This window comes from Capra hircus, chromosome 7 (assembly GCF_001704415.2).
Source record: "Capra hircus breed San Clemente chromosome 7, ASM170441v1, whole genome shotgun sequence".
Taxonomy (NCBI): Eukaryota; Metazoa; Chordata; class Mammalia; order Artiodactyla; family Bovidae; genus Capra; species Capra hircus.
The window spans coordinates 71676358-71702387 of NC_030814.1; the positions used below are offsets into that span (position 1 = coordinate 71676358).

The window sequence follows — 26030 nt, forward strand, 5'->3', positions numbered from 1 at the left end:
GGCTGGAGTCATTGGAAGGCTACAGGAACAAGTTTGTGTAGCCTGGGACATACTTGTGGTCAACAGGCTGTCACTCTCGTCTCTGCACAGGTCTCCTTCTAGGCCCAGCTCAACTGCTACCTTCAGAGAATTCTCCCTGATGCCCACATGGCTAGTCTGCACCTGCCTCTGCCATGACCTAACTTGCAGCATCACCAGTGTGCATTTCTGCCTGGCCACATTTCCTGGTTCAGAAGCAGAGCAGAAGAATGGCTCTAATACATGTGTACGGGCCCTGGGCAAATCATGGAGGTATCCAGACAAGACAGACTGAGCAGGTGTTCCCAACAGGAGCTCCCACTCTACTCCACAGGCGGCTCCAAACCCACAACTGGTGGCCAGGCCGCCTTGGTCTTGGAGGATACTGCCAGCTGAGCCTGCCTCTTCAGCACAAGCGGAGTCAGACCCATACCCTAGTGGAGACCCAAGGCTTCTTTCCTCAGGCCTCATCCCATTGAAGAAATTGGTGGAGCCCAAAGGCCACCAGAGCTTGGAGAGGTTACCCTAAGATCAGTCCTGAGGCCCTTAGGCCTTGGTGGAAGGGCAGCCTCCACCAGCCCCACTTCCAACCCCTTCCCACTTCCAGCAGGGCCAGGGAAGCAAGGACATCCCTGGACCACCAGGGCCAAGAAAGAGGCAGGCAGGGGCAGCTAGCCAGGTTTGTGCTCGGACTGTATTCACAGAGACATGTGGCAGCTTACATTGGACAAAACGAGTAATAAAAATCGGCCTTAAATATGGAAAACCTGGGGCCCTGCATCCCACACTACCGTTAACACTGGGACCAAGAGGGCCATCAGTCTGGTAAGGACTGGGGCTGGGATGCAGGCACACAGCCTCAGCCTGCCCCCTTCTCTCTCTCTCTTTCATTCATTCATTCATTCACTCACACACACACACACACACACACACACAGGGAGGGGCAGATTATTGCTGGGCACATGTGTCTATTTCAAGGGGAGTCTGGAATGTTTGAGGGTTGGTCAGTGACACCCCTACCCCTTCCCTTCCTATGGCCTGGGCTGGGGTGTTCTGCAAGAGGTGACTCCAGGACAGGGCCCAGCACAGGGGACGAGGTGTCCCGGGAGCTGGAAGGCAGAGGCAGACCTGTCCGGGACAGCCTGGGCAGTGGACTGAGGGGTCCCAGGGGCAGCCCAGTCTCCGGTCACACTTTGGCACAGGCCTAGGGGACCCAGTGTTCCCAAGTCCAGCTCTGACAGGTGCTGAGAATGGCCAGTATTGGGCCCCAGAGGTGGAGGCCGAAACCCAGGGCGGCAGCGGCAGGCACGAGTCTCACTCAGAGGTCGGCGGTGGCAAGCACAGTGCTGAGGGCCCAGGGGCCTGGCCTGGCCCAACTTTGCCCATCCAAGCCGGGCCTGAGGTGTCTGGAGTGTGCGGCAGCAGCCCCTCTGCCGGCTCCAGGGTGAGTCTTAAGAATGTTCTGGTTGCTATATACATTCATACAAAGACATAAATACAGAAAGCCCCGAGCTCCACAGACAAGAGCTGAAGGGACGCACCTTTGTCCCAGGGGACAGCCCAAGCCTTGACCACTCAGCCAGACCAGGGGCTCCGGGGCAGAGGGCACTGGGGACAGCTCCGGCTGTGTCTCCCAGGCCACGACTTGAGTGGACAATGGGGAAGACCACTGTGCAAAACTGTAAACAGCGTTCGCAGTAGCTGCTACCGCCAACCGCCCGGGGGGGCCCCAGTCTGGGGGCTAGAGGCGGGTGGGGAGCTCGAGGCGGGCGGGAAGCTCTTCCTCACTGTCGCTGCAGTTTCCACAGCAGTCCTGCAGGGCAGGGGAGACATGGAGGGAGAGAGGCAGAGCGCGTGCAGTTAGCCACCAGGGCCTTTACCTGGCCCGGCCCTGCCAGGGCCAACCAGGGCTGTGCTCCAAGGAGGGGATTCCCCACGAGGGGCCCAGAGCAGCAGCTCAGGCCAGACACGTGTGGACACCAGTGCAGAGGCTGCTGGCAATAGGCTGGAGTTAAGAGGGACCAGGTGGACCCCAGGCTCTGCCAGGGCCCTCTATTCTGGGGCTGGTGGATGCAGGGCACGGGGAGACAAGACGGCTAAGCAAGGCTCGCTGCTTGCAGGTGCCAGGTGCAGGGCACGGCAGGGGAGGGGAAGGATGGGTAGGGAACGGGCACCAGACTTCTTTCGCCCACATCTCGCCTCTGCCATGGAAGGGCTGCCTGTGGCTCCCCGGGGCTGGGCAGCAAGGCCAACCCACAGGAAGCCCACACTGCTCACCTCTGGAAAGAGAAAAGAGGCCATGAGCCCAGCCATGGGTCGGGGACAGGTGGGAATGGGGCCAGAGACCCTGGGCACCGCTGACACGACCGGAGGATGCCCACTCCCCCGCATATGGGCACCAGCTCTGCCTCCCACCTGCCGTCCCAGGAGCTGGGCTGGGGGCCGAGGTAGGACACTCCTGGAGATTACCTGGCGACTGAAGAGTCTCTGCAGCAGTCCCTTTTTGGGGGGTGCTGGTGGCTGGCCCTTCCAGTCTAGGTCTGGGGGAACCGAGCCATCCAGCCCGAAGACGTTCAGCTCCTGGAAGCACTCGGTCTCCACCATCTGCCACAGAACAGGCAGCTGTGAGTGCTGCCCCTGAGGTCACCCCCCACCCACCAGCTGGGCAGGTCCCCACCTCGTTCTGCCAAGGGATAGGCACACTGCCCGTGGCAAATTTCTGGTAGAAGTCCTGGTCAGTGGGCTCTAGCTCCACACCCTTAACTGTTGAGAACTGTTCAATGTCCAGAACATCTTTGCAGTAAATGGCCTGGGGCTGGGGGAACAGAGACAGTGGTCAGACAGGAAGACCCCACAGGAGACCAACTCAGCCCTGAGCTGGGGCTGGGTGTGCCCTGACTCTTGCAGCTTCCTGGTGCCCCCAGTGTTCACAGCAGCACTATTTACAACAGATAACATATGGACGCAGTCTACAATATCCATCCATAGATGAATGGATAAGGAAGACGTGGTATGTTTGGTATATATATATATTTATAATGGAATATTACTAAGCTATAAAAAGGAATGAAATAATGCCATTTGCAGCAACATTGATGGACCTACAGATCATCACACTAAGTGAAGTAAGTCATACAACTATAGTGATATCACATGTGGAATCTAGAAAAATAGATTCAAATGAACTTAATTTACAAAACAGAAAGAGACTCACAGACATCGAAAACAACTTACAGTTACCAAAGAGGAAGGGGAGAGGATAAATAAGGAGTTTGGGATTAGCAGATACATATGAATATATATTACATAAATAAACAACACAGTCATACTATATAGTGTGAGGAACTATATTCAATACCTTGTAATAAACTACAATGGAGAGAATCTGAAAAAAGTATGTATATACATGTACATAAACACATATATATATCTTATCTGAATCACCTTGCTGTACAGCAGAAACTAACACACAACACTATAAATCAACTTTACTTCAAAAATCAAAGTGCCCCATGCACTTCCTGAGCATGACAGTCCCTTCTGAGGCCCAAGTTTTCCTCTAAACTGGGGATCACCCCTCACTGCTCACAGACTGAGGAGGCTGCATAGCTGACCCATGACAGTCCATCAGTCTCCACAGTGCCGTATGGAATCAGTAATGGGGAGCCCCCCCACCCCCCTGCCTGTTCACAGCTGTCTGGGGGCAACTGGTAAGGGGAGAGCAGGCGGAATCTCAGCTGGCCCCTTCAGCTGGACACCCCATGCAGAGCTTGGAGCTGATGGGTCCCTCTGTCCTGGGATGTCCAATGGCATACTCCATCTCCTTCTGCTTCACAGCCAACAGTCCCTGTGCCCCTAGCCCCCTGCTAGGAGCCCACCTCACTCCAGAAGGCCACTTCCTTTTTCATCTTTACATTGTTTTCTAAATCATACTGTTAAGGATGTCAAAACATCATCATGTAAAATCATACAGCTGCTTTTCAGAAAAGTCAGCAGCTCTCCCAAAGCGTAAACATGTTACCATATGAGCCAGCATTCAACTCCTAGGTATACGTCTCAGAGAAATGAAAACATATGTCCCCACAAGAACTTGTATGTGAATGTTCAAAGCAGCATTATCCATCAGAGCCCCATAACAAAAACAACACTAATGTCCATAGATGGATGAATAAACAGAAGGTGCAATATTCATAGAATGGAATATTATCCAGTCATAAAAAAGGAATGCAGGACCAGTAAGAACTACAACATGGGTGAACCTGGAAAACACGCAAACTGCAAGAAGCCAGTCACAAGGCACCACATATGATACAATCCCGTTAATATGAGGTCCAGAACAGGCTAATATAGACAGACATAAAGCAGATTAGTAGCTGCCAAGGGGAAGGGGAATGAGGAATGACTGCTAATGAGTAGGGGGTGTTTGGGGGGGAGGGGTGATGAAAATGTTCTAAAATTGATTTTGGTGATGGTTGCATCTTTATGCTAAAAGTCATTTAATTATATGCTTAAAAGAAGTGAGTTGTATGGTATGTGAACTCAATAAAGCTGCTAAAACCTGCATCACCATCAAGCACACTTTTCATCTGCTTCTAAAAAAGTTAAACTCCAGGGCAGTGATTTTCAAGATTAACTGAAATCATGTGCAGGGAAGCTGGAGTCAAGCTGAGTGGGACAGCCAGCTCTAAGGCAGGCTGCAGAAGTCAGGCTTGCAGTTCAGCTGCCGATGGCAAGGCCAGCACCTCTGGGCGCTGGTAGCCCCACCTACAAGATGCAGTCCTGTGGAGGCAGGGGCCTCCCACTCCCATTTCCCAGCTCTGTGGGCCCCCACCTGTCCCCACCCCTCAACACTCCTGCTCCACATTCCCTCTTTCCTTGCCCACACTGGCCTCCACTTTTGCTCCACCTCTCAAGGTTGGTCCCTGGACTAGGACCTCAATGCCTGGCTGCTCCTTCTCCCTGGAATGCTCATGCCCCAAATCTTGGCACAACTCTCTCCTTCACATACTTTAGGTTTCTACTGATACTCATCCATCAGCTACTCAGAGGCCATCCTGTCCAAAAATACTCCCACCCCTCCACCACTCCTTTTTCACTTACTGGCTTATTTTTCTACGTCTTCCCACCAGACCATGAAGGTAGGACTGCGTCCTACTGACCCTATGAATTCTGAGATCTGGCACATACTGGCATTCAGATACTTTGTTGAATGTGTAATCACATGCATGATTGACAGCCACCAATCTGGCCTGCCCATCATCACCTTCCTTCTTCCCCTGTGTTCCTGGTGAACTGTCAATCACAGGACTCAGTCCTCTTACACATGAGGTGAGGGCAAGCACATGACCTAATTTAGGCCAATCAGAACCTTCCCTATGACATTATACTGAGAAGCTTGAATTCAATGGGAGAACAGTCAACAGGTGACAAGCAGTGACAAGAGGTGGAGTCCTGGCAACACAGTGTGAAACACTGACGCTGGTCCTACTCTGGGACTTTCTGGCTAAATGAACCCAAAACCTCCATGTTGGGCCTAAGTTTGAGTTGGACTTCTCGCACTGAGAATCTGGTGACTCCAGGATGTTTCTGCCAGCAGATGCCTGACCCACTGAGGAGCTCAGTCAATGAGTGAGACTCTGCAGAGGGGAGTGTTCTGCTCACAGATGGGAGGTCAGCGTTGCCAGGTGCAGGGGGCAGTGGATGTTTTGCCAGTCCAATGGCCCTTCCCCCTGCTGGCAAGGAATCTTGGTTTCCCTTTGGGAGACCAATCTTCCCCACTTGAGTGGCATGGTGGGCACGTGGTCCTGATGTGGCTGCTGAGGGGCATCCGAGTAATCAGGCAATGAGTAAAGAGGCACTCTCTGTCTACCAGGGTGGCCGAGTTATTAGGATGAAGGCCTGATACCCTGAGGACGGCTGCCCAAGAGGGAAGCAGGTAGTGGGGAGGAGGAGGAAGACAGAATTCTTACAGTACTGCTGAAGCCCCAGATCCAGTGTGCCAAAAGCCAGGCCTATTCTGGGGCCTTTCATTTTTAGGAGCCTGGTGAATTGTTTGGTTGGTTAACCCACTTGAGTTTTCTAATGCTTGCACTGAGCAGGTCCCAATCAATGCTCCAAGAGCCCCCAGCTCCGCTTGGGCTTGGCCCTGCCTTCAGCAGGAGTGGGTGGCACTCACATCAGGCTTGAAGGGTGGTTCCAGCATGCCAGCTCCCAGCCGCTTGAAGTTCAGCTTCTTGAAGAGGGGGTGCTCCTTCACCTCTTGGGCGCCGCCCCCACCACACCCCAGGCGTTCAGAGGGGTCCTTGCAGAGGAGCTGCATCAGGGCAGGGGCGGTTAGGGTATCCTTGAGAGAGGTACCCCCAGCCCCAGCCCCAGCTGGTTGGGCCTCCTGCTGGCGGCTGTACCTGGGAGCAGAGTGAGCGGGCCTGTGGGGAGAAGTGCTCGGAGTACTCCTCAGGCACCTCCTTCACCAGCCGCTCCACTTCCTCCCTCTTGATCTTCTTTTTCCTCTGCTGGAAGGGTGACTGGCCTGCGATCATCTCATACAGGAGGCAGCCGAGCGCCCACCAGTCTGGGCTAAAGGTGTACCGTTCGTTTTTTACCACCTCTGGGGCTGGGAAGGACAGCAGGAATTAAGACTGGGCGGGAGGCAGAATTGAGCCCTGGGGCGTTGGGAATGGCCAGCTCGCATGTCAAGGCCAAGGATCAGTTCAAACACCCACTGGCACCAGCCAGTGCCAGGCAGGCACCATCAGCAGCCTGGTGGGGACCACAGGGAGTAGTGGAGCTCACAGCCCACCAGAAGGAGCTGGTATGGCCCTGCAGGGTGGGGTGGGGGTGGGGGGTCAGGTCTTCTGATCTTTCAAGAGAAGTCAGAAATCATATTTTTAACATGAAGCTGTCTGGGTTATCAACTGCTGATGACCACTTCAAATTGTTTCAAAGACAATTTGATTTAAACACAGATAGAGGCCAAATTAGACCCAGTGTGGCTACCAGTTTGCAACCTCTAGCTTCAATGTCAAAGAGAGGAAAGAAGATGGCAACTCATTTGCTGGGTGTCGACTGCCTGCTAGAGCGGGCAGGTAGGGAGTTTTGCCTCTACTGCCTCCTTTCAGGTTGAAGGCAACCCTGGGAGCAGGCTTCAGCCAGGGAAAGTGAGGCTGAGAGAAGCAGAAAGTCTGGCCCTTGGACGTATAATGAGGAGGTGGTGGAGCGCATACCTGGAGCTCTGTCTACTGTGTCACGTGCTCTCAAGGGGAACTCGGGGCCTCGTCACAGCCCCTACCACAGATGGGCACTCCCACTCCTAGCATGGGCAGGTGGGGCAGTGGAGGAACCAGGGCTACGGAAAACGGGCGTGAGGCCCTCATCTTTCACCGGTAGCCACCTTCAGGCCCAGTCAGTAGGAGGGACTCAATGACTATGCAAGTGAGTGAACGCTGTGGATTCACAGTGTGTGGAGCCCTGGCTGAGTCTTGGTCTCCTCACATATAAAAGAGGAACATCAGCTCTTTCTGTTCCGTGAGGTACAGATTTCCCAACAGAAGTGGTGGGACTGGACACATGACACCAAGAGGACCCAGGAGGCTGGTGGCTCGGGGGAAGGCGGACTCACCCATGTAGCCCACGGTGCCCACACGGCCTTTGATCGTCTGGCCTTCGGGTACGTGCACAGCCAGCCCCAGGTCAGAGATGCGGATGTGACCTGAATGTGGGTGGAGAAGCAGGGAGGCCCATTAGGCAGATGGGCACACCTCTCCCATCCTTCCCCTGCCCCTAGGGGCCCCTCACCCACCATGGTCATCTAGTAGGATGTTCTCTGGCTTTAGGTCCCTGCAAGGAGAGAACGGCAGGGTTAGATGCTGCTCAGCTGGCCAGACAGCCAACGGGGCCACCCCCTCCTGGTGTGCTCAGTCGCTCAGTCATTTCTGAGTCTTTGTGACCCCATGGACTGCAGCCTGCCAGGCGCTTCTGTCCATGGGATTCTCCAGGCAAGAATACTGGAGTGGGTTGCCATGCCCTCCTCCAGGGGATCTTCCCAACCCAGGGGTTGAACCCAGGTTTCCCTCATTGCAGGCGGATTCTTTACCAGATGAGCTACCAGGGAAGCCCAAAACCATTACTAGTAATAGTACTAAGCAGAGCTCCCCACTGCCGTGTTCTGTGTACTTTCCAGCATTATCTCATTCATTCTCTACAACAAGCTGCAAGGCAGGAATTAAAATCTTTGCTTCCCAGGGGAAAAAAATGGTGTTGTGAGCAGGGAGTTGACTGGCCAGGGCCACACAGGGGTGACAGGGCCAGGATTCACACATGGGTTAACCAGACGCCAGAGCCTGGGTTCTGAGCCACGCTGAGCCTAGTAGCCTAGTGAGCGTGGATGAGTGTGGAGCCCGAGCTAAGGTCCAACAGACTTGTGCCCCCAACGACGGTGCCAGCACACCAACATCCCTCTGCAGCCTCTACCTCAGCCGAGCCACGGCCCCTGGCCGGGAGGACCATGCCCCTGCACCTGTACACAATACGCTCCCGGTGCAGGTCCTCCAGGCCACAGCAGATCTCTGCTGCGTAGAAGACAGCCCGAGCCTCAGGGAAGCCAGCCTGGCCCATGTGGTAGATGTGGAACTTGAGGTCGCCTCCGTTCATCAGCGTCAGCACCAGGCACAGTGCATCCTTGGTCTCATAGGCATAGGCCAAGCTCACCTGTGACCAAGGGGACATGGGCCCTGAAGCAGAGGCCGTGGGATGCCTGGTGGCGGGGCCAGCGCCAGCCACCCAAAAGCTATTCTTAGTGCCACTCCCTGGGGCCACCCTGCTTCCCAGGCCAGGCATCAACATCCCAAAGCCGCCCCGCCCAGGCATCTCTGAGGGCGGGAGAGGTAGAGGTGCCTGGAGGGGGCGGGTCAGGGAGGGAAGAGGTCTTAGTCCAGTGAGTGGGGAGGGCCGGTGTGGCCGTGGGGGAAAGGAGGGGTCTCCTGTCTGTACTTACTACAAACCTACTGTTCACTTTCTCCAGGATCTGCTTCTCATTGAGTGCCATGGCTTCCCCTTTCCGCTTCTTGATCCGCTTCTTCTCCAGCTTCTTGCAGGCATACATCTTGCCTGTGGCCCGCACCTGGCAGGCGCATACCTGTAGCCAGGATAGATGGGGCAAGTGGGGACCAGCTGCAGCCTTCCTGAGGGTTATAGGCTCAGAGAGGGTAAGGGGATGGTCAGGGTCCCTTCTACCCCACCTCTACACTCTGCTGGGCTCTGGCCTGGCCACTTACCTCCCCAAAGCCGCCTTTGCCCAGGACTCGGTACTGCCTGAAGGTGTTTTTGGTCACTGGCTGCCTGTGGACAAGGGGTTGGGAAGCAAACACTAGCTGAGCAGGGGCCTGAGACCCATGAGAACCCCTTCAACCGGGCCCACCTGGGGCCAGCCTTCAAGGAGCTCACCTTTCCAGCCACTTCCACTGCAGAAAACGGTTGAAGTAGATGCTGTCGAGGTAGTCGGCAAAAGGGGCCACGCTCAGGTACTCGTGGGTCAACCTGTCGAGAAGACCCAGCCTCTGGTCAGCACCTGATACCCCCCATTCTCCCCTCGATGGGCCAGGCCCCCTGTTATGTATACGCTCAGCCTGAAAGGCAGAATCCTTGGCCAACCCTCCTGCTGGCCCACCTGCGGGGGAGACGGATATCCAATGCTAAAGCCCAGGATGCTAGAGAGGGGAGGCAACCTGATCAGGGTCACAGAGCAAGGGCAAGGCTGGGGTGAGAGACTGAGCTTGCTCACCACCTGCTGCACTGTTCATAGCCCTCTGGGTCTGCAGAAGCCCCCTCCTCAGGACACAGTTCTCAGCCTGAGGGCAAGGAGAGTCTTACCGAGTAAGCTCCTGGAAGAGGTCTTTGCAGGGTCCCTCCTCCAGCCTCTGGGCACAGTTCGTCACCAGTTGCCGGGGGACCTCGGGGATGAGGTCGGGACCCTGGAGACATGCCACAGACGGGTCAGCACAGGACCTGCCCACCTCCAGGGCAGAGATCTCGGGTTTGAGATGGGTGGCCAGGGGTGCACAGCCTGCTTAGTGGCTGAATTTTCTGCCGCTTTTCTTGAGGCATGGTGAAGCAGAGCTGCTGGGCCCAGTGCCCCAGCCCACCCTCCTGGGCTCCCTGCCCACGGTCCCGCCTGTGAGCCTGGAGTAGCTCCAGGGGCACTCTCTGCACAGGCAGTTGTCATTCTTCTCACCATCACTGAGCTCTGTCCACTACCCTTATCCCTACACCAGTGCTAACTCACCGTGTGGTTCAGAAAATTCTGCATGAGCCGCAGCCCACACGCCTTCCGCTTCTCATCAGGGGTCACTTCATACTCGGCCTGCGGGGGTGGGAGTGGAGGCAGAGAAGGCTTGGGGTTTGGATGGAGTAACAGGTGTGAGGAGACGGGACACACATGTGGCCCAGGACCTCTGCCCACCCTCAGTGTGGGGCTGGGCCGCACTCACCACCCCATCCAGGAAGGCAATGCAGCGAGTCAGCTCAGGCCTCGTGGCGCAGAACTCTCGGAACAGCAGGCGCCCAATGGGCTGCCGCTCACACAGGCTGTGGTAGTCACGCTCTGCAGGCAGAGGTGGGAGCTGCTGGATTCCTGGATTTGGAGCCTGCCGGCAAGGCACTCCTGTCCACACCGTCAGGCCCGGAGCCCCCGCCAACAGCTTTCGGCCCTGCAGTATGGCAGCCACTGTCTCCTTTAGAACCCTCGCCACAGCACTGAGGCGACACCACTGTTACTGCCATCGTAGCCCTGGGACGCCAGGGCCCAGGGTGGCTGAGTGATTAGCCCCAAGGTCACACAAGCTGGAGTGTGGCTCCAGAGCCGGGTCCTCACTTCCGGTCGCTGACTTCCAGTTCACACTACTTGTACATACGTCATGGTTGGGGCTGGGTGTGGTCTGTGCGGTTCCGGCCCAGCTCTGGCCCAGCCCACACCTGCTGCCTGCCTGGCGAAAGTGTGGGAGGAAGCTGTGGCTTCCGGCGAGTTCGAGGCTAGGCCTCCTTCCCAGCGGTGGAAGCAGCCATGGTGTACTCCTGGCCCACGTGCAGGCCGTCAGAGGGGGCTGGGCCCTGCTGGTCAAGGCTTTGTTGGGCACCCTCAGGGCCAGGCTGGGTAAGGCTGCGCACAGGCCTGGGTTCCACCACCCCCACCGCCCCAGACAGTCAGTGTGTGAGCTGACTCCAGCCCCCCTGCACATTCTGCTGTGTCCTCCGAGCCCTGCTCACCTGAGGCCTGGTCCCCTCTTCCGCAGCTTCCCTCAGACTGCTCCCATATCTGACCTGGGGCTCCTCCCCACACCTACCCCCACCACCCGCTGCTGTCCTGTGTGCTCTCTGCCCTCCACCCAGCCTGGACCCAGGAACTGAAACTCAGCTGGTGGTGCAGCCTCCATCTCTCTGCTCCGTGAAACCCCCACAACCCTCTGGCCCAAGACAAGGTCTCAGGGGAGGCTCCCCTGGCACACCAGGACTCCCTCGCCTATGCACCCCACCCGACTCCGCAGTCTCAACCAAGGCCTCACCGAGGCTGAGCCGCAGCTCTTCGCACTGGCTGATATGGGGGAACTGCAGCATCTGCCGCCATTTCTTGCTTTTGCCTTTACGATTCCCGCCGCCACCTGTGGAAGCAAACAGGCGCTAGTTCTTGAGTCCTGCCATTGCTGGCCTCCCTGCCACCCTCAGCGTGGTCCAGAGGCCTTCAGGGTCCAGCCTAGGCCCAGTCCACTCTGAGAGGCCCCTTGGGCCTTCCTTCTGCATGCAACATGCTCTTGCTGGGCTTCAGGACACACATGGACCCCAGGCCCTCCTGCTAGGGGCTCCTAGGCTGGAGAGCCAAGAAGGGATGGAATAATCAAGAAGGGCATGAGGCCAGGCCATGGGTGGGAGGTGGGGTTTCCAGTTAGCTTCAGCAAGCCTCAGCTGCTTCCAACCAGGTAGGAGTTTCCCTCCCAAGTGAAGAGAAGGACATGATAGTGGGGGAAACTGTGTTAAGTCCAGGCCCAGAAGGGAGACGTCCTGGGATGTGTGGGACATGCCTGAGAGATGGCAGAGGGCAGCTGAGTCACCAGGGAGGCTCCAGGCCCCTATGATGGGACCCTGCATCAGAGGCAAAAGAAGTGGTGGCAGGAGGCCTGGCACTCAGAATTCTTACCCCTACTTTCTTGGTCCTGGCACCTCATTTTACCTAGCTGATCTCTCATCTGTAGCCGCTGGGCAGCAGCTCAAATGCCTACAGAATCAGACAGGTGCGGTAAATATGGACCAGATGGGAAACAACAGGGAGCGGTGGGGAGTGTGGGAACTGGACCCCTCTAACGGAGACAGCTGCAGCACAACCGCAGCTGACTGCTTGACTCTGACTAGGCAGGAATGCTGGCTCGGCGTGGCCAACTCTTCAGACTTTTAAAAGCCAGCTGGGAATCTGGACTGTGACACGAAATAATGGTTCCTATATTATAAAAAAAAAAACCACTGCAGCCAAATACATAAAACACGTTAGAGAGCTAGACAGGTGCGGCCTGTGGGTCATGAGGCTGAACATGGTTGAAGGGGCCTGAGTCTTGGCATCTTACAGATTTGGGTTTGAATCGCCCCTTTACACTTCAGACTGTAACTTGCTCTCTTCTGTGTTAGTCACTCAGTTGTGTCCGACTCTTTGCGACCCCGTGGTCTGTCCATGGATTTCTCTAGGCAAGACTACTAGAGTGGGTTGTTATTCCCTTCTCCAGGAGATCTTCCCAACCCAGGAATCAAACCTAGGTCTCCTGCACTGCAGGCAGATTCTTTACTATCTGAGCCACCAGAGAAGCCCCTAGCTTGCTCTCTAGGAACCTCAGTTTCTCCATGTGTACTTCAGGTCCTCCAGAAGTATTGTGAGGATGACTAACAGAGTCTGTGTCCAGTACTCAGTAAAGCTGTGGCAAGGGGTGGGGCCCAGCTCCAACAAGTCAGTGGCAACCTCCAGCCACCACTTTCCCTTGCCTGGCCTCAGTTTCCCCTATGGTTTATGCAGCTTTGTTTCTATCTAGCCTGGCTGAAGGAAGGCGGTGTAGGAGGGGCCGCCTTGCAGGGAAGGGGCAAGGCTGGGTCCTCCAGTGGGCTCCCTGACCTAAGCTGCCTAGAGGAGGAAGTGTTGCAGGGTACCCCATTGGGAAACCTGGTAGCAGCCCTCCCGCAGCCTGAACCCAGCACATCTCACAGTCATTGCTCCACTGTGAGTGAGCAACAGACCCCCACCCTCAACCCAGGGCAAGGCCTCCCCAGAAGGGGAACTCCTCCCCCACCCCCGCAAGTCCCTCACCCAACCCTCCATCCGCCTGCTACCCCCACCAGTTACTTCCTCCTCCCCCTCCTCTCAGCCACATCAAGGCAGCAGCAAAGAGTCACATGCAAATATCCTGTCCTGGAACTGCCACCAGAGTCAGTGGGGCTCCTCCCCACCCCACCCAAGCCTGGACCCTTTCCCATGTCTCTGGGGGCCTGGGAAAGGAAGGAGGATTAAGTGAGGGTTCACACCCCCCAGTGCTGTCCCACTTCATCCTCACAACAACTCTGACAGACCTGGCTCAATTTTATGAGAAAGCTGAGGCCCTGAAATGGGGAATCAATTTGTCCAAGGTTACAAAGCCTGGAGGTCCCAGAGGTAGGATTCGAACCCAGCTCCCTAGGACCCCCAGCCAAACTCTTTTCCGAACCCAAACATGCCCAGCATCTATCAGGTGTCAACTGAATACACGCAATCCCAAATCACTCAGGGCCTCAGATCACTTGGGAAACTGGCAAAAGCCTAGGCCCAAGCTGTCAATTAGCTTATGAAGGGATTCCAGTGCACTCAGTCTATAGACCAGGGTCCAGAACTCAGTGACAACTGAGTCAGCACCTCCCCTTTAGTTTTCAATGTCCCATCCTCAACCATGCCACGAAAAGAGTTACTGAAGTTCAGAGAGAGGAGACTTGTCTAGAGTCACCCAGGTGGGAGGGCCAGGGCCAGGCTGGAGTAAGGATTCTCCAGTGAAGGAACTGATCCTAGTCTGGTCATAATCTCCTATGCCTCACCCATGGCGTAAGGAAGCCTGTCAGAAGGGGCCTACATTCTCTGGCCAGGCAAGGCAGTGTTCTCAGCAGGCTTGAAGCCTGAACTGGCTACAGCCCTAGGGAGGGAGGCCTGTCCAGGCTCTCCCCTCCCCTCCTCCCTGGCTGGCTGGATGACGAGGCAGAACAGAATCGGCAGATGCCCCCAGAGGCTGGGAGGAAGGCCTAGCCCCAGGACTCGATAAGGGACAGGAGATAAAAGAAGGCTCTGGGCACTGAGGACCCAGCCTACCATGCCCATTTCCAGGCAGCACCTCCCCAGGTCAACATGCACAGGGCAGGCAGGGGGCACCAGATGATGTGCCAGAAAGCATCTGTTTCCTACAGGCTGCACCGGGGACATGCTGTGTCCTAGACCTGAGTCAATCCGTCTTGCAGGGTCCTGGGGGCTAGTTCCTGATCTGAGCCTCAGTGTCCCACTAGTAAAAGAAGTCAGAGAGGCAATGCAGATGGCGCTACCTGCCTGAAAGCCCAGCAAAGAGTCCTGACCTCCCTGTCCTAGTGTTTCAAAGAGAAATGTCTTCTTATACTGGTCCCCAGCACCCTGGACAGGACAGGGTACAGAGTAGGTGTTCGGTGATTATGTTACTGAGGTGAACAATGGCAGGTGAAGGGCAGACCGGGTCTGGTCCTTATGCATCCCCAGGACCCTCATGGAGCAGGTGTCTGGTAACGTGAAGCACTCAGTAACACCACGTTCACTAGACAGGCTCCCTTTGCCAGGCCTTGCACTTAACAGTCCTACCAGCCTGGCATGCTCCCTTCCTTCAAAACTCAGCTTCCAGTTATTTCTGTGCCCATCTGCCCCACTAGTCCTAAGGGCAAAAACTGTTACCCATTCCCTTCTGTCCCCAGTGTCCTGAAGTTCCGAGTAAGTGGCAGTCATGCGGGTAGCATAAATGACCAGCAGTTTCCCCACTTCGGGTGGGCTCTGCTCTGGCAGAGCCTAGGTTAATTCATTCTCCAAACCTTCTACCCTGCACCAACTTTGCGCCGGCCCAGGCTGGGCGCAACCCAGGTTGAATCTGGGCCCGGGCACGTGGGGTAGGCTGGCTGCCCCTTCCCCTTCTTGAGGCATCTTCTTAACGTCTCACCTGGGAGAGGCCTCAGAGCGGCTCTCCCGGGGCTGAGGTCCCACCCTTCCCGCTTCCTTCCTGTCTCCTTCTCATAGCCCCTTCACCACCACCACCACCCTACTCGCCGCGAGGGCGGCGGCCTGACTCCCGCCCCTTCCTGGGCTCTGGCTCCCGGAGGGCAGGTGCGGAGGAAAAGGACCACAGGCCGGAAGGGCTCGTGTCCGCGAGAGGTGCGGGGCGTGGAGCTAGCTGCTCTAGGGGATAGGGCGGCTGAGACGCCCCGCCGACCTCGGAGGCCGCGCGCCCGCTTTCTCTGCACCCGACAACCTCACCTTCCCGGGCCTTGAGTAGCACCGTGTTCGCTACGATGTTCTCGAGCTCCATGGGCTGCGGCGCCGCCGGGCCAGCCGGGCCGCGCCGCCGGCTAGGACTGCGCGAGGGGGCCGGGGCCGGATGGCGATCGGCGAGGCTCGGATCGGCTCGCAGTGACCGCACCGCGGCCTCCGGGGCCTCCCGGGCCGCCGCCGCCGCCCGCCGCTCACTCTCCGCCCCCTCCCGGGGGCCACCCGGGCTCCGGCACGCCCCGCCCCGGCCCGCCTTCTGTTTACTTTACTTGGCCAATAACTGGGCGAGCGCTCCCCGCGCCGTCTTCCCATTAGACGAGCCCTTAATCATCCCCCGCCCCCGGAGCTAGGGATTCGTTCAAAGGAACAGGGCGGGCAGGACCTAAAACGTCACCTCTTCCTGGTTGGTCTGCGGTGGGGTTCAGCCCCTACGTTCGAATTTCTGCACCTTCGTAGGATACCGAACTGCCAATTAGGGTCGAGCCCTCCTCGGGGACAACGGAGGTGGGATCTCTGGATCACGCCCCAGATACCGGGTATTTGATTGGATGAACGAAGGTCAGTCATTCTCAGCACTGCACTCTGATTGGACCACTAGGTGTGGGTGTGGTCCCTTTGGTTCACCCTGGCTTTTCCAGGGTTTAAAGGGGATGCGTCTGGCATCCTAGGCCTTCTGCAGTAGGGCCTCAAACAAGTTTGTATATCGTCCGTATGCTTTTGGGTCGGCCCATCCTCGAGGGCGCACATCGGAGGCAGGGAGAGGCCTAGAGAAGGCTGGCGGCCTCCCTAGTTGCGACCCAGCCTCCGGCCTGCCCACTGCTGGCGCCCCCGCCCTGCCCCCACAGCCGGATGTTGTGATTTCTCTCCACCCACACGGCTTCGCCCGCCCTCGGCCTCTGCTGCCTTATAAGGCAGCGCTACCACCCCAAGCGGCAGGAATGAACTCACACCCATTATACAGGTGGGGAGCTGGGGTCCAGTGGCTGGCTTCAGGCCTAAGACTAGGAAGAAAGCAAGGTTGCAATTTTACAGCTAATCAACAACTTCTAGTTCAACATCCTACTCCCTCCACCCTCACTTCGCACACCAGGAAACGGAGGCTTGCCCAAACTTGCAAGTAAAGCAAGACAGATTCAACTAGGCTTCTCCGGTTCCTGTCCATTCATTCATCCAAAAATGCAGAGCACATACTTCGTGCCAGGCACCGAGCCAGGAGCTGGGGAATACAGTAGTGCCAGCAAGATAGTCAGTCTCTCTGCCTACCTGCAAGAAGGAGGATCAAGATGGTAATCCTATGAGTAAACAAATAATTGGGGTGGTCTGAGAGAATGATAAATGCTATTAAGACAGTAAGACAAAATAGTGAAGGGAATTGGTCTCAGGGTGTGACATTTGAGCAGATCCAACCACACAAAGATCTAGAGGAACAGAGTTTCAAGCAGAGGCAATAACAAGTGCAAAGCTCTGAGCCTAGAGTAAGTTTGCTATGTTCAGGGAACAGGAAGAAGGCCTGTGTAGCTTCCGAGCCCAAAAGTCTGATATGAAATGAAAGAGCAGGGATTTAACTAAATCCTGAAAGGCTTTGCAAACCATGGAGAAGAGTTTGTTTTTCTTAAATGAAATGTGAAGACTTTGAAAGATTTCAAAGCCTTTGAAAGCCTTTTAAAAGATTACTCTAGCTAGTAGACTTTCAAGGGGCCAAGAATGGAGGCAGAACAAGCAGTTGGGAGGCTATAGAATTCCAGGAGACGGGATGATGACATGGACTGAGAAGGTGGCAGTGGAGATGCAGGGAAATGCATGGATCTAGGATACTTTGGGGAATAAAGATAAGTACCTTGAAAGAAGGAAAACCAGTGGTCAGTAGGACAAAGGACAGGTACCTCACCCACTGGAGGCTGTCATGTCCAAGTGAGACCTGAGAGTTAAGTGAGAATGTGCAGTTTTCAGAGGTAACTGGTGTGGGAAGGAAAGAGCTCTGGCAAGAGGCAGCGCTTGTTCAGAGTTCTATTGAGGAAGGTGGTGAGGGCTTATACATTTGGGACCTTAGGGCAGAGCACTGAACTAGAGTTTCAGGTTCACATTGGGGTGTGCTTGGTGAGGGGTGGGGATAAGAAATGACGCTCAGGCCTTCCAAAGAGGCCTGAATTAGGGAGCTCCTTGGAAGCTAGGCAAGGAGTGTAGACTTCATTTTGAGGGTAGTGGGGAGCTGTCCAGCGTGTGTTAAACCAGGAAGTAGTTTGATCATATTTGCTTACTGTGTGCCATACTAGGGGTGGGGTGAAGGGTCAGAAGAGAGAGGCTTAGGCTGTCATGTAAACACCTATTATTTTGGTGCCCAGCTTCTGAATGCCCCTCCACTTTAGGAGGAAACCTATAAAATGCAGAGGCAGGCCCTACTCTCCATTAGGGAAATCAGAGGAGGCAAAATTTCCTCTCCAAGTTCCCTAGTACCTGGAGCATGTTTCCAACGTTTGCAAACAGGTCATTGAAATCCAAAGCAAGTGATTCACATCAGACATTAGAGGACCAGAGATCAAATTGCCAACATCCGCTGGATCATGGAAAAAGCAAGAGAGTTCCAGAAAAACATCTATTTCTGCTTTATTGACTATGCCAAAGCCTTTGACTGTGTGGATCACAATCAACTGTGGAAAATTCTTCAAGAGATGGGAATACCAGACCACCTGACCTGCCTCTTGAGAAATCTGTATGCAGGTCAGGAAGCAACAGTTAGAACTCGACATGGAACAACAGACTGATTCCAAATAGGAAAAGGAGTGCATCAAGGCTGTATATTGTCACCCTGCTTATTTAACTTATATGCTGAGTACATCATGAGAAACGCTGGACTGGAAGAAACACAAGCTGGAATCAAGATTGCTGGGAGAAATATCAATAACCTCAGATATGCAGATGACACCACCCTTATGGCAGAAAGTGAAGAGGAACTAAAAAGCCTCTTGATGAAAGTAAAAGAGGAGAATGAAAAAATTGGCTGAAAGCTCAACATTCAGAAAACGAAGATCATGGCATCTGGTCCCATCACTTCATGGGAAATAGATGGGGAAACAATGGAAACAGTGTCAGACTTTATTTTTGGGGGCTCCAGAATCACTGCAGATGGTGACTGCAGCCATGAAATTAAAAGATGCTTACTCCTTGGAAGAAAAGTTATGACCAACCTAGATAGCATATTCAAAAGCAGAGAGATTACTTTGCCGACTAAGGTCCGTCTAGTCAAGGCTATGGTTTTTCCATTGGTCATGTATGGATGTGAGAGTTGGACTGTGAAGAAGGCTGAGCACCGAAGAATTGATGTGTTTGAACTGTGGTGTTGGAGAAGACTCTTGAGAGTCCCTTGGACTGCAAGGAGATCCAACCAGTCCATTCTAAAGGAGATCAGCCCTGGGTATTCTTTGGAAGGAATGATGCTAAAGCTGAAACTCCAGTACTTTGGCCACCTCATGTGAAGAGTTGACTCATTTGAAAAGACTCTGATGCTGGGAGGGATCGGGGGCAGGAGGAGAAGGGGACAACCCAGGATGAGATGGCTGGATGGCATCACTGACTCAATGGACGTGAATCTGAGTGAACTCCGGGAGCTGGTGATGGACAGGGAGGCCTGGCGTGCTGTAATTCATGGGGTTGCAAAGAGTCAGACACGACTGAGCGACTGAACTGAACTGAACTGAGGGTTCGTTATGGTGACAGTAGAAGAAGAGGGGGAGGAGACTGAGCCCGGCCTTAGGAGGGTAGGTGGATTTAACAAGCACCCAGTCAGTTCCTTGTCTGCCTAAGTTACCCAGAATTGGTTTCATTGTTGAGAACCATGTATCCTGAGTAAGGTCTTTCCTTATAGCTCAGTCGGTAAAGAATCTGCTTGCAATGCAGGAGACCTGGCTTCGATTCCTGGGTTATGAAGATCCCCTGGAGAAGAAAATGGCAATCCACTCCAGTATTCTTGCCTGGAAAATCTCATGGACAGAGGAGCCTGGTGGGCTGCAGTCCATGGGGTTGCAAGAGTCGGACATGACTTAGCAGCTAAACCACCACCACCATCCTGAGTAAGACAGGCAGGAGGTCCTTTTAAGAGGAACCATTAGAGAGAGGAATGATACCCTGTGCTGGGGAGGTGGCCAGGGGGTGCAGAGAAGTGACCAGATTGAGAGCTATCATGGAGATGGGACGAATAAGACTTGGCGACTGATATGGGATAAGGATGGGAAGATATCTCACACAATTCCCAGAATCTGACTCTTCAACCCATTCTCTACCTATGGCCAAAATGATCTTTTTATTTATTTATTTTTCCAAAATGATCTTTTTAAAAATGGAGATCAGGGGACTTCCCTAGTGATCCAGTGGTTAAGAATTTGCCTTGCAATGCAGGGCAGTCAGGTTCAATCCCTGGTCAGAGAACTAAGCTCCCACATGCCACGAAGCAACTAAGCCCTAAACACAACTATTGAGCCCAAATGCCACAACCACTGAAGCCTGTTTGCCTAGAGCCCGTGCTCCACAACAAGAGAAGCCCCCGTGATGATAAGCACACACACTGCAACAAAGCGTAGCCCTTGCTTGTGGCAACTAAAGAAAGCCTGCATGTAATAACAAAGACCCAGCACAGCCCCCCAAAAGGAAAAACAAAAGCTGTAAAAGTGACGAAAGGCAACGAAATGCCACCCTCAAGTAAGCTGACCTATGGCAAGGCCTACATGGTTGGAAACTGGCCAACCATCAAGAAGAATGAAGTCAATAGCTTTATGAATGAACTTGGAAGTAGATCCTCCCCCAGTTGCACTGTCTTTGAAGTGCCATAAAGTGAAGTATGCCTGTAAATGTTTGTAATGTAAGTTGCTAAATTTGGGAGCAATTTGTCATCTCTTATTAGCTGCAGTAGATAACTAATTCACTTCCCGTTACACTTATAAATAAAACACAAACTGTTTCGCATGGCCTATTAGGGCCCAACTTGATCTGGGCCGATGTAGCTCTCCAGCAATATTTCATACACCTCTCCCTCTTATCACACTGTGGAGCTGTGCTGTCCAATACAGTAGTCGCATGTGCTATTTAAATTCAAATTAACTAAAAAAAAAAAAAATCCAGTTCCTCAGTCACACTAGCCAGTTTTCAAGTGCTCAGTAGCCACACATGACTAATGGCTAGAGAATATTTCCATCATCACAGAAGTTCTGACAGGCCACACTCATCTGGAGGAAGGAGAGGCTAACATTTGCACAAAGGTTCCACGGTGACAGCCTAAACACTTGGGAGAAAAATGATGCCCCTAAGTAAGGAGGAATGAAGGATGGTGGGCTGGGTACCTTCTGACCCCCTAAACTTGTCTTTGAATAGGCAGTTCTGCCACCTCTTGAAATCTTCCTTCCAAGTCCCTGCTATGAAGAAGCGCTGTCTGTGTGCGTCTGTGTGGATCCAAGCACTTGTGAGCAGGAACTCAATAGTTTCTCCCTTCTGATCCCATAGCTGCTCCAGCTGTGGGAAAATAGAAACCTGAGTACCTTTCTGCTCTGATCCAAAGCAGTTGATAAGGGACCCAGATGTTCAGGAGGAACTGGCATGTGTGTAGAAACTGCTGAAGTGGGGGTAGAGGTGTCCACATGGGAAAGTTTCTTTTTTTCTTCCTTTAAAATTTTTCTTTTTTTTATGTTTATTTTTTATAGTCTTTCTGGTTTCTTTGTAAACTCCTATAGACTGAGTCCCAATCAAAATACCAGGCTTGACCCTTTCACATGAATCCCCATTCAAGCATCTCAACAAGCCATCCTTGTTGGTCTGAGTGCCATTCCCTCCCTAAAGAGGTTTGGCAATCAAGGTTCTGAAAAGCTGAGCTCCTGACTCAGTGATCACACTGGGGGTCAGTGGCCAAGATGGGATTTGAAGTTTTCCTGATTGAAGTTCATTGCTGTTTTTTCCCTCCAGTCCCTACTTCCAAGGTCATTGTTCTTCTGTTCTTTAGGGTACTGACTTACAGAGCTGATCACTAGGGGTTTTGTTTTCTTTTGTTTTAGGAACTTGATGGTAAAACGTATGACCTCCTGTTTGCATCAGTTAGGAGTTTTTGATTGCAACTAAAACTGGCTAAGGTCAAAAAAAAATGAAATTTATTGATTTAAGTAATTTAAAAGTACAAGTCTTGGTTCTGATTACAAGTGTTATTGCATCTCAGATCTCAAATTGCGTCACTCAAAATTTTTCTTTCCCATATTCTGACTCAGCTTTTAAAGTGTTATCTTTATCTCAGCCCATTCTTGAGATGTTAATGGCTGCCGGCAGCTTCAAGCTCACTTCCTACCAACAGGGCCACTTTTATAGAAAGAGAAAGACTCTATCTTGATTCTAAAAATCAAAAAATTCAAAAAATCCTGGGACTGCCTCTCATTGGTTTGATTTGGGTCAGGTGTTCCTTTTGAACAAATCACTGAGGACAGAAAGAGGTAGTGTTCTTTTTTTAAATTGTGAAAAAGTCTTTATTTTAAGAAAAAAATTAAGTTAACAAAAAATTTAATGTTTCATTTTACAAAATACACCTGAAAGGAAATCTCAGTACAAAGAAAATTTTAAATCAAGGCCTCGCCAATTCCTACAGTATTAGTAATGTGTCTCAATTTCTAAAAGTAACTTCTAAAGAGCTTAAATTTAACCAAAAAGATTTCAAATGAAAATAAACTAGAATGAATAAACATGAGAAACATTCCTCTTTGAATTAAGGATCTAAGCATCCTGAGATTTCCAAAAGAGGCAGTGTTCTAACTGGCCAGGCCTGGATCACATGTCCACTCCACCTTCAGCTGAGGGAAAGGGTAAGCTTTCTTCTGTCCACTTGATGGAAGGGGGAATGGGTCCCTCCCCAAAGGAACATTGAGGGCTCTTGCTAGATAAAGGGAGAATGGATGCTAAAGAAGGGAAATGACAGATGTTCACCAGAGGTTCTCAAATTATGTTCCAGTAGAGTTGATACCTTGATTTTTCTGGAAGTCAAAGAAAGAGACAATAGGAATGGAGAGAAGTGGAGAGTTTTGAGAAATATGTGGGCAGTGTAACAAACAGAACTTGAAGGCTGGTTAGACTTGAGGGATAAAGGAGAGTGAAAGTTCTTGGCTAGAAGCATTGGAATATGACTCTAGCTACTTATACAAAAGGGAATTTACATTATGGGAATGCCCTCGACGGTTCATAGCATCAGCTAGAAGGAATACACTTGGAAATAAGTAGGAATAAAGGACCACTAGAGGACCAGAATGTAGGAATTACAATTGTGGTTGTCGACCTAATATCTATTTCTTACTCTTTTGCAGAGTCCCAATTCTGTTCCTGAGGCCACTTGACCTGCATGCCCCTGACTTGGCTCCAGGGTCGATTGGCCTAAGCCAGTCATAGAGAACCCCTTACCCTTGCTAGAGATTGGTTAGGAGTAGCAGATAACCCAGTTGTGGCCATTGAGCCACGAGAGGAGGTCTGCTTGGGAATTTTGGGGAGGAAGCTTTCCTCGTTTCTAAGAATGATCTAATGGAAGGAAAGGTCCTTCTTCACTGGAGTTTAGACATGATTCTTGGAGCTGTGGTAGCCATTTGATGGCCATGAGGGAATCAGCTTGAAGGTATGCACACTGAAGACCATAGTAAACAAAAGAAAAAAGAACTTTTTTTTTTTTTTTGAGTATAATTGCTTTACAATGTTGGGTTAGTTTCTGCTGCACAACAGTGTGAATCAGCCAAGAACACGGATTCTTGATGGCATTGTTAAACCACTGAAAGCACTGTTCCTGGAGCCCCTCCACTCTAGATCTCTTGTGATATGAAATGATAAATTTAAATTTCCTTGCTACGTAAGCTTCGGTTTTGGAAGGCATCCTGACTTATACCATGGAGCAGGGACAATCTGGCCAGGGTACAGTTGGTGAAGTGGCAGACCTCCAACCCCAGCACTTTTCACCATCCTTGCTTGTGTGTCCTGTTCAGGATTCAGAATCCTGGGAGTGAGAGCCTGTTGGCCCAGTTTAGGTCTCTCTGATTACCTTAATGTAGGGAGAGGGTGATCTAGTCCGTTAGGCTTCCATAGTAGGAAGTGGTCACTGGAAATTACCCTTCCCCCACACAATAGGGAAGTTGTTGTTGTTTTTCAGTTGCTAAGTTGTGAAGAACAACTCCCTTATTGTGTAAGGGAAGGGTAATTTCCAGTGACCGCCTCCCACTATGGAAGCCTAATGGACTAGATCACCCTCTCCCTACACTAACGACCTAAACTCAGTCAGTGGGTGCTATCTCCCAGGATTCTGACTCTTTGCAACTCTATGGGCTCCTCTTTCCTCCACTGTCTCCTGGAGTTTGCTGAAACTAATGTCCATTGAGTTGGTGATGCTATCTAGCCATCTCATCCTCTGCCACCCTCATCTCCTTTTGCCTTCAATCTTACCTAGAAGCAGGGTCTTTTCCAATGAGTTGGCTCCTTGCAGGTGGCCAAAGTATTAGAGCTTCAGCAACAGTTCTTCCAAAGAATATTCAGGGTTGATTTCCTTTAGGATTGACTGGTTTGATCTTGCAATCCAAATGACTCTCAAGAGTCTTCTCCAACACCACAATTTGAAAGTATCCATTTTAGCAATCAGCCTTCTTTATGGTTCAGCTCACACATTCATACATAACTACTAGAAAAAACATAGCTCTCACTATATGGACCTTTGTTGGCAAAGTGATTTCTTTGCTTTTTAATATGCTGTCTAGGTTTGTTATAGCTTTCCTTTCAAGGAGCAAGCACCTTTTAATTTCATGGCTGCAGTTACCATCTGCAGTGATTTTGGAGCCCAAGAAAATAAAATCTGTCACTGTTTCCACTGTTTCCCCATCTATTTGCCATGAAGTGATGGGACCAGATGTCATGATCTTAGGTTTTTGAATGCTGAGTGAAAGAGAGCCAGTCTTTTTGCCCTCTTCTCTCACCCTCATCAAGAGGCTCTTTTGTTCCTCTTCATCTTCTGCCATTAGAGTGGTATCGTCTGCCTATCTAAGGATGTTGATATTTCTTCCAGCAATCTTGATTCCAGCTTGTGATTCATCCAGCCTGGCATTTCCCATGATGTCCTCTGCCTAGAAGTGAATTAAACAGAGTGACAATATACAGCCTTGTTGTACTCCCCCAATTTTGAAACAGTCCATTGTTCCATGTCCTGTTCTGACTATTGCTTCTAGACCCAAGTATAGGTTTCTCAGGAGACAGGCAAGGTAGTCGGTACTCTCATCTCTAAGAATTTTCCATTGTTTATTGTCATCCACACAGTCAAAGGCTTTAGCATGGTCAATGAAACAGAGTTTTTCTAGACCTCCCTTGTTTTCTCCGTGATTCAATGAATGTTGGCAATTTGATCTCTGGTTCCTCTGCCTCTTCAAAACCCAGCTTGTACATCTGGAAGTTCTTGGTTCACATACTAGGCTAAAGCCTAGCTTGAAGGATTTTGAGCATAACGTTGCTAGCATGTAAAATGAGCACAGTTGTGCAGTAGTTTGAGCATTCTTTGGCATTGCCCTTCTTTGGTACTGGAATGAAAACTGACCTTTTCAGTCCTGTCACCACTGCTGGGTTTTCCAAATTTGCTGGCATAATGAGTGCAGCACTTTAACAGCATCATCTTTTATGACTTGAAATAGTGCAGCTGGAATTCCATCACCTTCACTAGCTTTGTTTGTGGTAATGCTTCCTAAGGCCCAGTTGACTTCACACTCCAAGATATCTGGCTTTAGGTGAGTAACAATACCCTCGTGGTTATCCAGGTCACTAAGACCATTCTTGTATAGTTCTTCTGTGTATTCTTGCCACCCTATCTTAATCTCTTCTGCTTCTGTTAGGTCCTTGTGGTTTTTGTCCTTTACTGTGCCCATCCTTGCATGAAATGTTCCCTTGATATATCCCATTTTGTTGAAGAGATCTGCCTTTCCCATTCTATTGTTTTCCTCTATTTCTTTGCATTGTTCATTTAAGAAGGCCTTCTTATCTCTTCTTGCTATTCTCTGGAACTCTGCATTCAGTTGGGTATATCTTTCCCTTTCTCCCTTACCTTTTGCTTCTCCTCTTTCTCAGCTATTTTTAAAGCCTTCTCAGACAACCACTTAGCCTTCTTGCCTTCCTCTTTCTTTCGTATGTTTTTGATCACTGCCTCTTGTACAGCACTATGAACTTCCAGCCATAGTTCTTCAGGCACTCTGTCTAGCATGTCTAATCCCTTGAATCTATTCATCACCTCCAATGTATAATCATAAGAGATTTTATGTAGGTCATATCTGAATGGCCTAGTGGTTTTCCCTACTTTCTTTAATGTAAGCCTTAATTTTGCAATAAGGAGCTCATGATCTAAGCCACAGTCAGCTCCAGGTCTTGTTTTTCCTGACTGTATAGTGCTTCTCCTCCATCTTTGGCTGCAAACAGCATAATCAATCTGATTTCAGTGACT

At 51.8% G+C, this 26030-nt stretch overlaps 1 protein-coding gene across 2 annotated transcripts; it reads right to left on the bottom strand.

Annotated features, from left to right (window-relative positions):
• On the bottom strand, positions 693-15746 carry GRK6 (G protein-coupled receptor kinase 6). 2 transcript variants are annotated; one of them, XM_018050609.1, is made up of 16 exons: positions 15551-15746; positions 11574-11669; positions 10503-10615; positions 10298-10375; positions 9886-9986; positions 9460-9552; positions 9291-9354; positions 9011-9151; positions 8534-8724; positions 7817-7854; positions 7637-7726; positions 6423-6631; positions 6194-6331; positions 2696-2833; positions 2488-2622; positions 693-1831 (listed from the first exon to the last, which is right to left on the bottom strand). In XM_018050609.1, the coding sequence occupies exons 1-16, from the start codon at positions 15600-15602 to the stop codon at positions 1760-1762; spliced, it is 1749 nt and encodes a 582-aa protein (XP_017906098.1). In that variant the 5' UTR covers positions 15603-15746; the 3' UTR covers positions 693-1759. The 2 variants fall into 2 exon arrangements, with proteins under 2 accessions (XP_017906098.1, XP_017906099.1); XM_018050610.1 differs by having other exon boundaries at positions 1719-2297.

Bases quoted from the DNA above. Each gene is read 5' to 3' on its own strand.
- GRK6 (XM_018050609.1), bottom strand. From the start codon at position 15,602: ATGGAGCTCGAGAACATCGTAGCGAACACGGTGCTACTCAAGGCCCGG. The intron at 9,987-10,297 runs GTGAGTTAGCAC...GCATGTCTCCAG, and splicing joins AGAATTTTCTGAACCACACG to GGTCCCGACCTCATCCCCGA. The intron at 6,632-7,636 runs GTGAGTCCGCCT...TGTCCTTCCCAG, and splicing joins GGGCACCGTGGGCTACATGG to CCCCAGAGGTGGTAAAAAAC.